At 58.1% G+C, this 14321-nt stretch overlaps 1 protein-coding gene across 1 annotated transcript in view; it reads left to right on the plus strand.

Annotated features, from left to right (window-relative positions):
• Nucleotides 1-13767, plus strand: part of RAB6B (RAB6B, member RAS oncogene family) — a 53785-nt gene extending 40018 nt beyond the window's left edge. Inside the window, exons 3-8 of the mRNA XM_062178997.1 lie at nucleotides 4513-4566; nucleotides 4686-4791; nucleotides 5990-6101; nucleotides 7076-7169; nucleotides 9089-9155; nucleotides 13585-13767. Coding sequence (XP_062034981.1) covers nucleotides 4513-4566; nucleotides 4686-4791; nucleotides 5990-6101; nucleotides 7076-7169; nucleotides 9089-9155; nucleotides 13585-13649 — 498 coding nt within the window. The 3' untranslated portion in view covers nucleotides 13650-13767. The remainder of the gene's footprint in view (nucleotides 1-4512; nucleotides 4567-4685; nucleotides 4792-5989; nucleotides 6102-7075; nucleotides 7170-9088; nucleotides 9156-13584) is intronic.
• The last annotated feature ends 554 nt before the right edge of the window (nucleotides 13768-14321 follow it).

Genomic DNA, 14321 nt, shown 5'->3' on the forward strand with positions numbered 1-14321 from the left:
GACTGGCGCAGGCCCAGGTGTGGTTTTCTTTGCGTTTATCCTGTTGTAGGCTTGCTTTAACTGTGAGTTGATGTTTCTACTTAATTTAGGGCATGTTTTAGCCGGGTTTCTGCAGAAAACGCCTGGCCGGAGTCTGTCCCTGCTCTCCTCCCGAGACTCCAGGGCACTTGATGCTGTCCCCGAAGTGCTCTGGCGCTGTTCGTTTGATTTATATCCGTTTTCTCTTTGTGCTTCAGTTTGAATCATTGGTTTTGGCCTGAGTTCAGGTTCATGGATCCATCTGCAGTGTGCCAGCTACTCTTACTCAGGGCATTTTTATTTCAGATTTTGTGGTTTTTAGCATTAAGATTCTCATTTTAAAATTTTACAGTTTTTATGTATTTCTCTTTTTAAAAAAGATTCATTTATTTGAAAAGCAGAGAGAGAGAGAGGGAGAAAGAAATCTTCCATCCACTGGTTTACTCCCCAAATGGCTGCAACGGCCAGAGCTGGGCCAGGCTGAAGCCAGGAGCCTGGAACTCTGTCTGGGTCTCCATGTGGATGCAGGAACCCAGGTACATGGGCCATCTTCCACTGCCTTCCCAGACACATTAGCAGGGATCAGAAGTGGAGAAGCTGGCCGGCGCCGTGGCTCAACAGGCTAATCCTCCGCCTAGTGGCGCCGGCGCACCGGGTTCTGGTCCCGGTTGGGGCGCCGGATTCTGTCCCGGTTACCACTCTTCCAGGCCAGCTCTCTGCTGTGGCCCGCGAGTGCAGTGGAGGATGGCCCAAGTGGTTGGGTCCTGCACCCACATGGGAGACCAGGATGAAGCACCTGGCTCCTGGCTTCGGATCAGCGCGGTGCACCGGCCGCAGCGCGCCAGCCGCGGCGGCCATTGGAGGGTGAACCAATGGCAGAGGGAGGACCTTTCTCTCTGCCTCTCTCTCTCACTAGCCACTCTGCCTGTCAAAAAGTAAAAAAAAAAAAAAAAGTGGAGAAGCTGGAACTGGAATTGGCACTCCAGTGTGGGGTGCCAGCCTCACACGTGACAGTTTAACCTGCTGTGCCACATGTATTTCTTAAAATTCATCCATTGCATCCACCTTTTGTTTTCTTGTTTAATATTTGATGAGTTGCTTTAAAGCCCTGTCTGCTAATCTAACACCTGGGTCATCTGGTGCTCTGTTTCTGTTGAGTTTTTTCCTCCTAATTATGACTTGAATTTCTCACTGCTTCACATCACTCATTCTTCTGTATACAGGGTTCATCATAGATAGCAAGTTGCAGAGACTCCTGGATTCTGTTCCTCTCTCTCCCCACCCCACTCCGTCTGTCTTTTTAGAAGATCTTTTTTTTTTTTTTTATTGGAAAGACTGTTATGGAGGGGGAGTTAGAGGTGGAGATAGAGTGAGGGGGAGAGAGAGAGAGAGAGAGATACTCCATCCACTGGATGCAACAACTATGGCTGGGCCAGGCCAAAGCCAGGAGACAGGAGTCTTATCCAGATCTCCCATGTGGGTGCAGGAGCCCAAGCACTTGGACCATCCTCTGCTGCTTTCCCAGGTACATTAGCAGGGAGCTAGATCAGAAGTGGAGCAGGGGGCCAGTGCTGTGGCGCAGCGGGTTAAAGCCCTGGCCTGAAGCGCCGGCGTCTTATCTAGTTCTAGCTGGTTCTAGTCCCGGATGCTCCTCTTCCCATTCAGCTCTCTGCTGTGGCCTGGGAAAGCAGTAGAAGATGGCCCAACTCCTTGAGCCCTTGCATCCACGTGGGAGATCCGGAAGAAGCTCCTGGCTTCAGATTGGTGCAGCTCCGGCCATTGCGGCCATCTAAGGAGTGAACCAGCAGATGGAAGACCTCTCTCTCTCCATCTCTACCTCTCTCTGTAACTCTGTCTTTCAAATAAATAAAAATAAATATTAAAAAAAAAAAAACCGAAGTGGAGCAGCTGGGACCTGAACCAGCACTCATAGGGAATGCTGGCATGGCAGGTGGCACCTTAACCCATTGTTCCACAATGCTGGCCACTGTTACTTTTCTCTTAAAAATGTTGTTTTATTTGAGTGGGCAATTAAGTTATATGTAGCTAATCTTTTTTAGGGGAGAGAGCTTAACCATGATGAGACTTGGATACACTTTAGACTACTTGGGCTGCTGTACTTAAACACCTTGGGCTGGGTATTTATAACAACAGAACAGTGCTCACACTGGAAGACCGGCCTTCCAAGATCAGGGCACCAGCAGATTCTGTCTGGTGAGGGCTTGCCTCGGCTTCACTGATGCTGCCTTCTTGCTGCGTCCTCAGGGGGCAGAGGGGAGCCGCGGAGCTTCCTGGAGCCTCTTGGGGGGGTGGGTAGGGGCAGCGATCCCATTTGTGATGGAGAACCCTTGTGAGTTGATCACACCCCGAGAGAGCCGGCCTCTTCCTCCTGCTACGTCAGAGACTCAGTCTCAACGTCCGAGTCAGACCACAGCCTGGGTCTCCCTGGCTTTTCCGGGTCACATTTGTCCTGCCAAAGCCAGCCCTTCGGTGTTCCTATGGAAAGCCTGAGGTGTTTGCCAGATCCTTTCAATGTGGTGGGACTAGTGCTTCCCTGCGGCCGGGGGTTTGTGTGTGTGTGTGTGGGGGGGGGGGGTTTAAATGTAGGATGCACCGCGTTCTCTCCTTGAGAGGTTGTAACCTTTCATCGTTTACCTGCCTTTGCTCACTTCTGAGAGCACTGTGCAACTGCAGACTCGCCCCCTAGTGGCTACATCAGAAAGGACACTCTGCAGAGCTGGGCTAGAAAGCACAAGTCAAGGGCTGGCGCTGGTGTAGAGGGTAGAGCTCTCGAGGCTGGAGTCCCACGGGAGCTGATTCCAGCCCCAGCTGCTCCACTTCCCATCCAGCTGCCTGCGAATGTGCCTGGGAAAGCAGCAGAAGATGGCCCAGGTGCTTTGGCCCCTGTGACCCACGTGGGAGACCTGGATGGAGTTCCAGGGTCCTGGGTTCAGCCTGGCCCAGCTCTGGCCAGTGTGACCATCTGGGGAGTGGACCAGCAGAAGGAAGATCTCTCTCTCTCTCTGTAACTCTGCCTTTTAAATAAGTAAATCTTCTATAAAAGAGAGCGCGATCGTGTTTTTCATGCCACCCCTGCAGCTCTGTGCTGCTTGGTGAGGTCGCACGGGATATTTGACTGCCTTGGGCTGTATCCTGTCCTGAGTGAGGGATTAGCTTGGGCAGTGCTGGAGGCGCTGTGTGGCATCGTGCTCCAGGGAGTGGCAAGGTGCTCTGCTTCTTTGCACCGGAGGGGGCTTCCCTGAGGACGTGGGCCGTGCAGGGCTGTGTAGGGTGGAGTAGGGGCGTGCCTGCACATTTGCGGGTATACCTGGCAGTCGGCCTGCAGGGCCTGGAGACACCGGTCAGCCCATCTCCTTCCCTGGGCTTCCATAATTTTTGCAGTTAGAATTGAGCTTGTTTTTTAAGCTTTATTTTTCTTTCAGAGCTCTGTGTGTAATTTCAGGACGATTTTACATTTGTTGTAGCAAGAGAAACAGTTTGTTGAAGAGAACAGTACATCTACCTGTAGTGCTGGTGTTCTGACCTGGGTACTGTTAACACTTCAGCATGCTTCCTTGACTTTGGTGTCTGAGAAAATGGGAAGTGTGTTCCCCCGCAGGTGGGTCACGCTGGGCTCGCCCCACACACGTGTGTAGCTTGTGTCTGTCACCCCATGACAGTTCCCCAGCTCCTTGAGTATTTATCGAGAACCTGACTTGTAATGCCTTCCAAGGATTCTAGTTGCGTGGATGGACCACACTGTCCTTACCCAGTGCCCTGGGCATTCAGGCTGTATCTAACTCTTCTTAGTTCTCACTGATTACATGGTGGTAGTATCTCCATTTCATATCAACAGCTTCTTAGCTCTGGCCCACAGGCGCTGTGAGTACAGGTGAGGCCCAGAGAGGTGGGGTGACCTGCCCAAGGCCACACAGTATGTGAGGGTGGGGGTTGGCCATGCAGCTGCAGGTGCCACTGGCTGCTTCTCCCTGGGGCCAGGGCAGAAGAGGCACGGGGATGTTGGCCACAGTTGGCGCCTAGCATGTTGGCGTGGGGAGAGGAGAGCCAGTGGGGTTTCCTGGCAGGAGCTGTCCTGGGCACGATGCGATGCCCCCATGGGGAGGCTGCGGCACAGCGAGGCAGCTGGGTAGAGTAGGGCAAGGAGCCCCACCAGGGTGGGGGCAGGTGATGCGTGAGGCAGTGGCCTTGCCCCAGGGGCTCCTCACCACATGTGCCCTCAGCCCTCCCTGAGCTGTGTCCTCTCCTCTGCAGAGAACGTCCCTTGTCCCCAGGTGGCTCCCACTCCCTCCCTCTGCAGAGAACGTCCCTTGTCCCCAGGTGGCTCCCACTCCCTCCCTCTGAGGGGCATCGAGTGGTGGCAGAGGAACGGGGATGAAAGAGCCAGGGCCAGGGGCGACTTGGCCTGGGTGTCCCCTCTGGCCGGCTGTGCCCCCTCTGCATGACATTTGACCTTTCTGTGCTGCTCTCTGACAGGCGACCATAGGCATCGACTTCTTGTCGAAAACCATGTACTTGGAGGACCGCACGGTGAGTGCGGGGTTTCCGGCCTGGGAGGGTGGGAGGGACTCTTAGCTGGGCACCGCTGGCACCTGTGCCCGCCCCGGGGGCTGGAGCTGCTCATGCCATGGCCCTGCCCCCTATAACAGGTGCGACTGCAGCTCTGGGACACAGCTGGCCAGGAGAGGTTCCGCAGCCTGATCCCCAGCTACATCCGGGACTCCACCGTGGCCGTGGTGGTGTATGACATCACAAGTGAGTGGGGGCTCTGTGCTTGACCTAGGGTGGCCCCCATGTGCCCCTGGCCAGGTCTGCATGTGCGATGTGTCCACAAATGTGCTTCTGCCGAAATGCAGGGAGGCAGGTTGCCTGGGGAAGATGGGGGATGAGTTGCCTTTCACCACCAGTGTTTTCCATGACCCCCACACTTCTGCAACAAATACTCACGTCCAGGGCCAGCTTGGGCCTGCTCAGGGCAGGGACTGTGTGGGGACAGACAGGGGCTCACAGGGCTGGCCCTGCTGCAGCCCCTCTGTGCCCATATCACCCTGGCTGCCAGGAAGCCCCCACAGCGTGGCTTGTGAATGTGTGTCAGGGTGGGTGATGTCAGCCCCGGGCAGCCTTGATCTAGCAGCCGTGGTTTGCCACCTGTGTCACAGCTCCTCCCGGGGTGCCCTAGGAGGCTGCACCCAGGGGACCTGGTCTACTGTGGCTCTTCTGGACAAAGCAGGTGTTCTGAGAAGGACTGTGCAGCCTCAAGGGGGCCGAAGCAGAGCCCTGGCTGCCCGGGCCAGCATGACAGACCAGGCCTGAGGTGGGGCGGACCCTGGGTGCCACCCCCAGCCTGAGTCCCACAGGGAGGCAGGCATGGGCCAGCTGCTTCTGCTCTGCCTGCCCCTCTCACCACCCTGCCCTTGGCCATAGGCAGGAGCCCTCCCCACGGAGTGCAGGTGTGAGCTGGGTCCCCAGGGCCTGGGCTCTTCCGGCCTGATGTCCAGCAGAAGGGAGGCAGGGCTTCCCAGGACAGCCCGCATCCCCTGCTGGGGGTGGGGGCTTCCCTTTCCCCTCCCCTCACCCATGCAGCCCAGGGTTCTCATCAGACCCCAAGCTGCCTGGCTCGCCTTGGTGGGGAGGCTGCTCTGTGGGGCCCTCCTGCCTGGGGAGGGGCGGGTGCTGTTTCCTTCCTTACACCCCCCACTGCCTGTTTCCAGGCTCGGCCAAGTCCTGGGCACTCACTTCTCGCCTTCTGTCTCTGAGCCTCTGACGGCAGGTCTCGCTCAGGCGAGCGCCCAGAGCCAGCGTCTGAGGAGCAGATCATGAGAGTGAATTCCACAAGGCTGCCCTGGCCCAGTGCCCTCCCTGCAGAGCCCTGGGGGTGTGGTCTGAGGACACTGGGCAGCCTCCCTCCTGCTCTCACTCGCACTTGTCCCCCCTCCCCACTTTCTGCCTCCAGACCTCAACTCCTTCCAGCAGACCTCTAAGTGGATCGACGACGTGCGGACAGAGCGGGGCAGCGACGTGATCATCATGTTGGTGGGCAACAAGACGGACCTGGCTGACAAGAGGTGGGTGCTGGGCCAGAGGCGCGAGGCTCGTGCTGGGCCAGGGGTTCTGGGGTGCGAGGGTCAGGGGGGGCGAGTCTGTGCTTCTAACCCATCTGCACGTACAGGAGCTGTGAGAACACAGGTGCCTTGTCTCTGAAGCCCTGTCTTATCTGTGTGGCAGGGTGGGGCACTGAGCTGTCTGCATGGGCCCCTGGGTACCTGGCCCAGCCATGTGTATTCAAGGTCATGCCATGGCCACGGCCAAGGCCCCCTGGGCTCCCAGTAGTTGCCATTGGTGCTCAGTGTCTCTGCCCCAGTGTGTGGGAGGTGACCACCCTGGTCCTGCTACAGCCTGCCTGTACATGCCAACCTGCACTGCTGCCCACTCTGCCTGTGTGGCTGCCACGTCTGGGCACGCAGCTGACTTAGATTCTCTACGGCTGCCATAGTGCATGGGGCCCACCTGTCTGCCCATTCATGGGCCCTGGCTTGGGGCAGATAGAGCAACAGCTCATGAGCTCCAGCAAAGCATGGCGGGGGGTGGTGGTGGTGGTCCCCGTGAGGTCCCCTGATCTCTTAAGGAATAATCTGGATGGGAGTTTGCAGGTACTGGACTCCATTATTTTTTAAGTATTTAGCCTTAGTGTTCTCACTTGGAGAATGGGGATAAGAATCCCGCCCAGAGGGGTGCTGTGTGTCCCTGGCTGTTTGCAGAGGTTGCTGGTGATGACTGCAGGGGTAGCCCCACCCTGGCCCGAGGCCTGCTCCTAAGCTGAGAAGACACTGTGGGAAGAGCAGAGAAAGGGGCTAAGATCCTGCCGTGCCCTGGTGTCCTGGGAGGGATCCCTGGAATCAGAGTGTGGCTCCAGGGCCGACTCGGGGTCTGGGCAGCTTCCTTTGCCCTGCTCTGCCGCCCCCTCTCGTCTCGGGCTCCTCCCTCTGCCTCTGTCGGGCGCTCCTCTGTTGGGCTGACTTCCCTGTGCCCTCCCCTCCAGGCAGATAACCATCGAGGAAGGCGAGCAGCGTGCCAAAGAACTGAGCGTCATGTTCATTGAAACCAGCGCGAAGACTGGCTACAACGTGAAGCAGGTAAGGCCTTCCCTGTGCTGGTCCCTGAGCGTCTGGCTGCGGAGGCCCACGCTGGCTTCCAGGGGCTGTCAGCCTGAGGGAACAGGCCCACCAGAGCGCCCTTAAACCGGCCCAGTGCTGAAGGGCCAGGAAGGGAGGAAGTGCTCCCCCTAGGGGCTAGATGGGGAACTGTGAGTCACTTGCCCCTCTGCATCACCTGGTGGGCCGGGGTAGCGGGCTATAAGGTCCAGCCACCAGCTTCCGGAAGCAGCGATCCTTGGTGTCTAATCTCACTTGGGACGAAGGATGCAGGAAATTCAACGTGATGAGCATTTGAGTCCATCCCTTGTGCTTGCCAAGTGCTCCGGGGGCCTGGATGGCAACGCAGGCGTGGGGAGAAGCACCCTTCTGTGGCGTGACTGCCGCTCCTGGGTGGGGGCCAGGGGGGTTAGGGCTGAACCTTGGAGCAAGGGTGCACACCCTGGGTCACTGCTCCAAACAGTGCCTGGGTGGAGCCCAGCAGGTCAGCAGATTGTGCTGGGAAAGTCCTCCCTTGTCTACACTAACCTCTGGCCTGTCTTCAGCACTGCCCTTGGTGCTGGGTATAGGCAGCAAGACCTGGGACTGTTGGCCGTACCCGTGACTTCCGCACTGAGAATTCGAGTGTTTTCTGGCCGCTTCGTAGCACAGCAGTGTGGCAGTGGCTGTGGACTGCTCATCATCGCTGCTGAGCGGGTTCCGAGACACAGCTTGTATCTTTAAAAGCGTCGGAGGTCTATTTCAGCACTCAGCGGCCTCCTGCAGGGCCCCGGAGTCTGCACTCGGGAGCCCGTGGGCTTCGCCAGGCTGCCAGAGGATGAGGAGTGTGACAGTGAGAGCCAGGGCATGGCAGCAGCGGTGCCTGTGAGATGGGACGCTGAGCAAGGAGTGTGGTGTGGCGTGGGTGTCTCTGCTGCCCCGCGGGGGCTGGGAGTCCTGGACACGCTGTCCGCGCAGCAGTTGGCCCCCTGGGTGCAGCAGTGGTTCATCCCAGCAGACTGTGCTGGTGGCACTGGAAGACGCAGAGTGACAGGTGCCCCGTGGGGACATTAGGGAGGCCCTGCCGCAAGGCTGTGGTCACTGCTCTTCCAGCCCCCTGCAGCGTCAGGCTAAGGATGTCTGGTGCCTTGTGGAGGAGGGAGCTGGCCTGGAGGCCTGAAGGGGGGCCTGGGCTCTGCTCTCAGGGGCCCCTGGTGAGCAGGGAGGCAGAGGGCAGCAGCAGGTGGTCTGACATTCAGGTCAGGGAGACCCAGATGGCCCCTGCCTGGTGCCCTGGAACCCAGGCTGTGTTGGGAGCTGCAGGGTAGAGGAGGCATTGTCCTGTGGTGCACAGCCCTCAGTTCCAGCCATGGTCGGATCTGCTCGCCAGGACCCTCCTCGCCCAGGGCCATCCTCCCAGCTGGCTCTTTGTCCCTTTTGCCAGCCAGCCAGGCAGCCAGCAGCCAGCCAGGGCACCAGAGCCACACACGCGTCCACACAGACAGCACACATGTACACTGCATGTGCCGCACTCACACATAACCACACACGCAAACACACGACATCACATTCGCACCCCCGTGTCCTTCGTGGCCTCCGAGAAGTGTCACCACAGGACGTGACGAGGGTCGTTAGGCTCCAGGCAAGTGGGAAGTCTGTTTCCCAGGTGGTCCCCCCAAGGGCGGGGCACTGAAGCCTGCCTGGGGTCTGTCTCCTGCGGGCCTCCCTGGCTTCTGTACCAGGTAGATCCCCTACTCACTGCTTGTGTCCCCGTGAGCAGCCTGCTTGGATGGAAGCCCCAAACACGCTCTTGAGACCTGCCAGGCGGGGCAGCCCCTGCCCTCTGGGGTACAGTGAGCTGGGCGGGCGGGCAGGGGAGGGGCAAGGCCCGCCGAGGCTCACTCCGCGTCTCCATCCCCCAGCTCTTCCGACGCGTGGCATCGGCTCTGCCCGGCATGGAGAATGTGCAGGAGAAGAGCAAAGAAGGGAGTATCCTTTTCTTCCGGGGAGGGGCCACCAGGCATGCCGGAGGAGCCGCGCCAGGGCAGCATAGGAGCCTGGTTTCCAGCCCAGCCTTCACTGAGCGGCACGCGTGGCCAGGGAGCCATCCTGCTCTGTTTCTGCAGCGGCTTCCGGAAAGGCATGGGGACTCCCAGGGATGTGCGTGAGTGGCGGGGTGGCTGCGGAGTGTGAAACAGTGGTTCTGCCCATCTGTGCAGTGACCGCCGGGGTGTACCTAGGGTGTGGGAGCAGGGACGTCCCCCTGTGCCCAGCCCTGCATGGTCCCTGCAGCTCTCCACAACTCACATACACCCCTTGCCAAATTAAGGTTCTGGTTTGCCCAGTTCATGCAATGTGCAAGATACAGACTTCAAATTCGCACGCAGGCCTGCTGTCCCTACACAGCCCTGTTCTGCACAGGACAGCCCCTCAAAGAGGGTACTTGAGAGCTGCTTGGATAAGTGAGGGTCTCCCCTGCCCTGGTCCCCTGCCCCTGCCTAAGTCAGCCCCCAGACGCTGGCCGCTCACATCCCTGGCCTGCAGCCATCATTTAAAAAAAAATTTTATTTTATTTGTTTCAAAGAATTACGATGAGAGAGGGAGACACACACACACACACACACACACGGTGGGGGGAGGGTCTCTTCCATCTGCGGGTTCACTCCCTAAATGGTTGGGGTGGTCAGGGCTGGGCTAGTCTGAAGCCAGGAGCCAGGAACTCCATCTGACATAGATAGCAGGGGCCCAAGTACCTGGGCCATCTTCTGCTGCTTTCCCAGGCGCGATAGCAGGGAGCTGCGTTGGAAGCCAGGAACTCCATCCACGTCTCTCATGTAGATGGCAGGGGCCCAGGTACTTAGGCAATCCTCTGCTGCTTCCAGAGGTGTAGTAGCAGGGAGCTGCGTTGGAAATAGAGCATCCAGGACTGGATCCAGTGCTCTGACAGGGGATGGCAGCATGTCAGGCGGTGTGGCTTAACCTGCTGTGCCACCACGCCAGCTCCTGGTCTGCACACTCCAGAGCAGGGCGTGCTTCCCAGCACCCTACGTGCATCCCCATGGGCCTCTGAGGGGCCACACCCATGACAGATGGACCCTGGAGACAGTGCACGGCACCTTTGGGCTGATGAGTGTTGAAGCCTAGGAAACTGATAGCACCGTGGTGGGAGGCGAGGAGGCGGTGACGTCACAGCTGTGCCTGTCCCTCTCCTGCCTGCTGTGCCCAGTGCTGGGGAGCCTCATGGCTGCAGCAGGGGGAATCCTGAGACAGGCCGGCAGGGGAGCTGGCGCCTCCAGCCTTCCTCAAGGAGCTCTCAAAGTAGACTGGGTCAGGACAGCTAACAGGGTAGCAGGTGTCCCCAGAGGATGCCCAGTGACCAGGAGGAGTAGGTCTGAGGACTATGTCCTGGCCGGCCAGTCATGAAACTCCAAGTGGGGAAACCGAGGGCCAGGGGCTTGTTCAGGGCACATCCCGGCTCTCAGTAGCAGAGTGGGCTCTGGTGAGGTAACGGGGACACACAGCCTGCAAGGTCCAGAGAAGAGCAGGACCAGGGGAGAGGAGGACAGATGAGATGTGGGGAGCTTGTGCTGCAGCTGCCAGTGGGGACAGGGCTGCAGATGCTGGAGCCCGGGCCGCTGCGAGCAGTGACTGGCTCAGAGCCTGGTGTGACAGACAGCTCCCACATCATCCCGCTGAGCCTGGTGTCTGACTTGGCCCCTTACAGAGCAGACCGCACAGGGCGAAGTTGGCTGTGGGGTTCTCCTGTTTGGCAGGTGCAGCCCCACCCTCTCACACTGCCCAGCTGGGGCCTCCGACGAGGCAGGTGCTGGAGCAGAGATCCTGGAAGGGAACGGGTGGAAGCTCAGCGGCGGGGAGGCGCTGGGCTGGTATTTAATGACAGATGCAGGTGTTTTGAAGACTTTTGCAGTCATGGTCAGAACCATGCTCCTTCTCAAGAGCAAAGCACACAAGCACTGCTTGGTGGTAATGCAAGAAAACTTCCCACTTAGCCACGCTCACTGGGCTCGGCCTGGCCGGTGTGCCCTGATGTCCCCATCTTGCTTGTCTGTTGCTTTCAGGGCTGGAAGAAGCACTGCTGCATGCCTGCCAGCCTTGTCCTGTGCTTTCCTAGCCAGGGGCAGTGTGGGGCGGGGGAAGCAGAGGGCCACAAAAGGGTGGAACCCAGGCCCCTCACTGCATGTGCTGCACGGGGCCCCCGTCTCCTGCTTTCTGCCCCCACAATAGGCTGTATCGCAGGGACCCTGGGCCCTCTCTGCACAGGGCTGGCAGTCACAACGGTGCCAGCAGTAACTTGAGCACTTCTTGAAATGGTCCAGCTGGTCCAAGCTGGTGATGCCCCAAACGGGACCAAGTGTGTGCAAGGCCTCCCAGCTGGTGCCTTGGCAAAGATGTATCCAAACCCAAACTCCAGGCCCCACAGCCATTGCACTCTTTAACAGACTCTGCCCTGGTCTTTTTCTTTCCAAATTAAAAAAAATCTCTATAGATATTTATTTGAGCGAGGAAGTCACACAGAGACCCCATCCACTGGTTCACTCCCTAAATGCTCACAGTGTCCGGGGCTCAGTCCAGGTCTCCCACAGGGGTGGCGGGAACCCAAGTGCCCGAGCCGTCTCTCCGGCCTCCCACAGCCTGCATGAGGAGGAAACTGGCAGTGAAGTCAGAGATGGGAACAGACACCGAGAGGCCTGTGCTGCCGCCGAATCTGGGGCGCTGGAGTAGCGGGAAGCACACACAGCACCCCCAGCTCTCTGGAGTGAGTCCAAGCTGTGTGGCTGTGGGTGTGGACTGTGATGGGCCACACCTGCACCCGAGGGGACAGGCAGGCAGGTGCACCCTGCGGACAGGCACACTTGGAGTCTCTGGAGGCTTGTGGGGAGCATCCATGGTGAGTGTCCCCCTGCAGGGTGCTGTGTGGACGCGGATCCTCCAGCATGTCCCCATCGCGCCACTCAGCAGCAGCCCTGCGCATTGCATTTCCACTGTGTGTGGCCGTGCATGGGGGGAGGAGGCACCAGCTGGGAGGGTATGGGTGGAAGCTCTTAGCAGGTGACCAGGCCTGTGCTGCCCGATACGGTAGCCACCTGTGGCTGTTTATAGTTGCAATGAAATGCAGTTCATGTTCAGTCCCTGCCTTGCGCAGGCGTTTCCAGTGCCCAGGTGTCTGGGTTGCCAGTGGCTACCATGTTGCTTTAGAACACTTTGCTCCTCTGGGACAGTGCTGACCTGGAAATATTGGTGGAATAGGGCTCCCAGGAGTCAGTGCACTGGGAACCTCCCAGAGAACTTGTGAAGCGTACACATCCAGGCCATCCCCGGGTCTACTGAGGTTGGGTCCGGGGAGCTATATTTTTAACAGGTTTCCTGGAGCTTTTGCTCAGTCCATTTGAGGACTGCTGCATGGTATCCAAAAGCAGTCTGAGTCTTGTTCCCTTGAGGGGAACAAGCGTGATGTCGTGCTGTGACCGTGGTCATGCTTCTGGCTGGACAGGTGGTGGCTCTGGAATGGATACTGTGCTCAGGAGTTGGGGGTGGGGTTGTCGGTGGCATCTGGTGGCTGCAGGTCAGGAATGAAGCTAAGCACCCTCTGTACAGGGAACAGCCCCCAGCACAGAGACCCCTATCCAGCCCCAAACACCACCAGTGTTGAGATTGAGAACCCAGGGCAAGAGGGATGTAGCAGAGCAGGTCACTTAAATGCCTTGGGTCTACCCAGCCTCCCAGCCGGAAGACAGGCGCTTCACTCTCCACTGCACAGGGTTGAGATGCCCAGTGCCCGGCACAGCGTGGGTGCTCAGCACTGCCTGGAAAGGCTTTGCAGAAGGGACCAGTCCTGCCGGAACCCTGCCCACTTTGCAGGCGGGGAAAGGGAGCCCGAGTATGAGGGAGGTGGAGTTGACTGGGGGAGGCCTTCAATGCCAGAGTGCGACATCTGCAGATGCTGGGTCTCTGTCCCAGAGTGTGACGTGACTGCCACCAGCGCTGGCCTTGGGAAGCTACTGTGCCGAGAGAGGGCTGGGAGGCTCAGAGGGGCACGTGGGGAAGACCAGAGCTAGCTGTGCAGAGGACTGGGGCTGCGGGCGCCTCCAGTGGGGACCACAGCACCACAGCGGGGGCACTCCTGGTGGTGGGTTTGCTTGAGTAGAAGCAACCGGGTGACCAGCGGGAAGGCGTAGGAAAGGCAACTGTGTATCTTACTTGCTTATTTATTTATACTATGCTGTGGCATACAAAGCATGCGTGTCTGTCTGTGCACACACTCGCACACACACATCCACAGAAACAGCACAAAGCCACTTCAGAAAATCTGTGGAAATGGAATTCAAAGGTAAGTTTATTTTGATGCCAGAAAATGTTGCAATCTGTGAGCATGGTCTTCCTTAGCCCGCCCCCGCAGTGATCGACATCAAGCTGGACAAACCGCAGGAGCCCCCGGCCAGCGAGGGCGGCTGTTCCTGCTAATGCGGGGCGGGCGCCCCGGCTCCCTCTGACACTACACGCTTGTTGTGTTGCTTCCTATTGGTTAGCTTCCTAAGGGGGGTGGGAAATGAGTCTCTCAAGATGGGAGGATCTTTCTTTTCTCTCTGTCTCTAGGAGTAGGGTGGGAAGGGGCGGGAGGCTGGGCGTCAGGGATCACGTCACTCTTAACAGCTGTTACTTAAACAACTATTTTTTGGTTTGGTTGTAATATATTGTACTTTATTAAGATTGCCAAAAACTGTTAAAATTAAAAAAAAATTTAAATCATGTGTATACAACTTTTTGCCAGATAAAAGAAATGTAGTCATTTTTATTTGAAAGATGTGCTTTTTGTTTTTGTATATTTGTAAACTTACAGAGATCCTTTTCCACATACCTCCTCCTTCCTGATCTCTTTGAACCGTGCAGCACCCCTGCCTTCCTCCCACCCCCAGCCCAGTCCGTTTAAACGAATGAGTCACTAGGCTCCAGCCTGGGGCTCCCCACGCAAGGCCGCCCGTAGAGGAATCAAACACAGGCTGAACTGGCGCCTCTGAAGGGGCAGCCCTGACTCTGCCCCCCAGGGCCAGAGCAGGACATCAGTGTGGCACTGAGCAGGCAAGACGGCCTTGTGGACTGCGGGGGCCCAGCAGCAGCCACAGGGGAGCGGCTTCT

This window comes from Lepus europaeus, chromosome 2, assembly GCF_033115175.1.
Source record: "Lepus europaeus isolate LE1 chromosome 2, mLepTim1.pri, whole genome shotgun sequence".
NCBI classification, from domain to species: domain Eukaryota; kingdom Metazoa; phylum Chordata; class Mammalia; order Lagomorpha; family Leporidae; genus Lepus; species Lepus europaeus.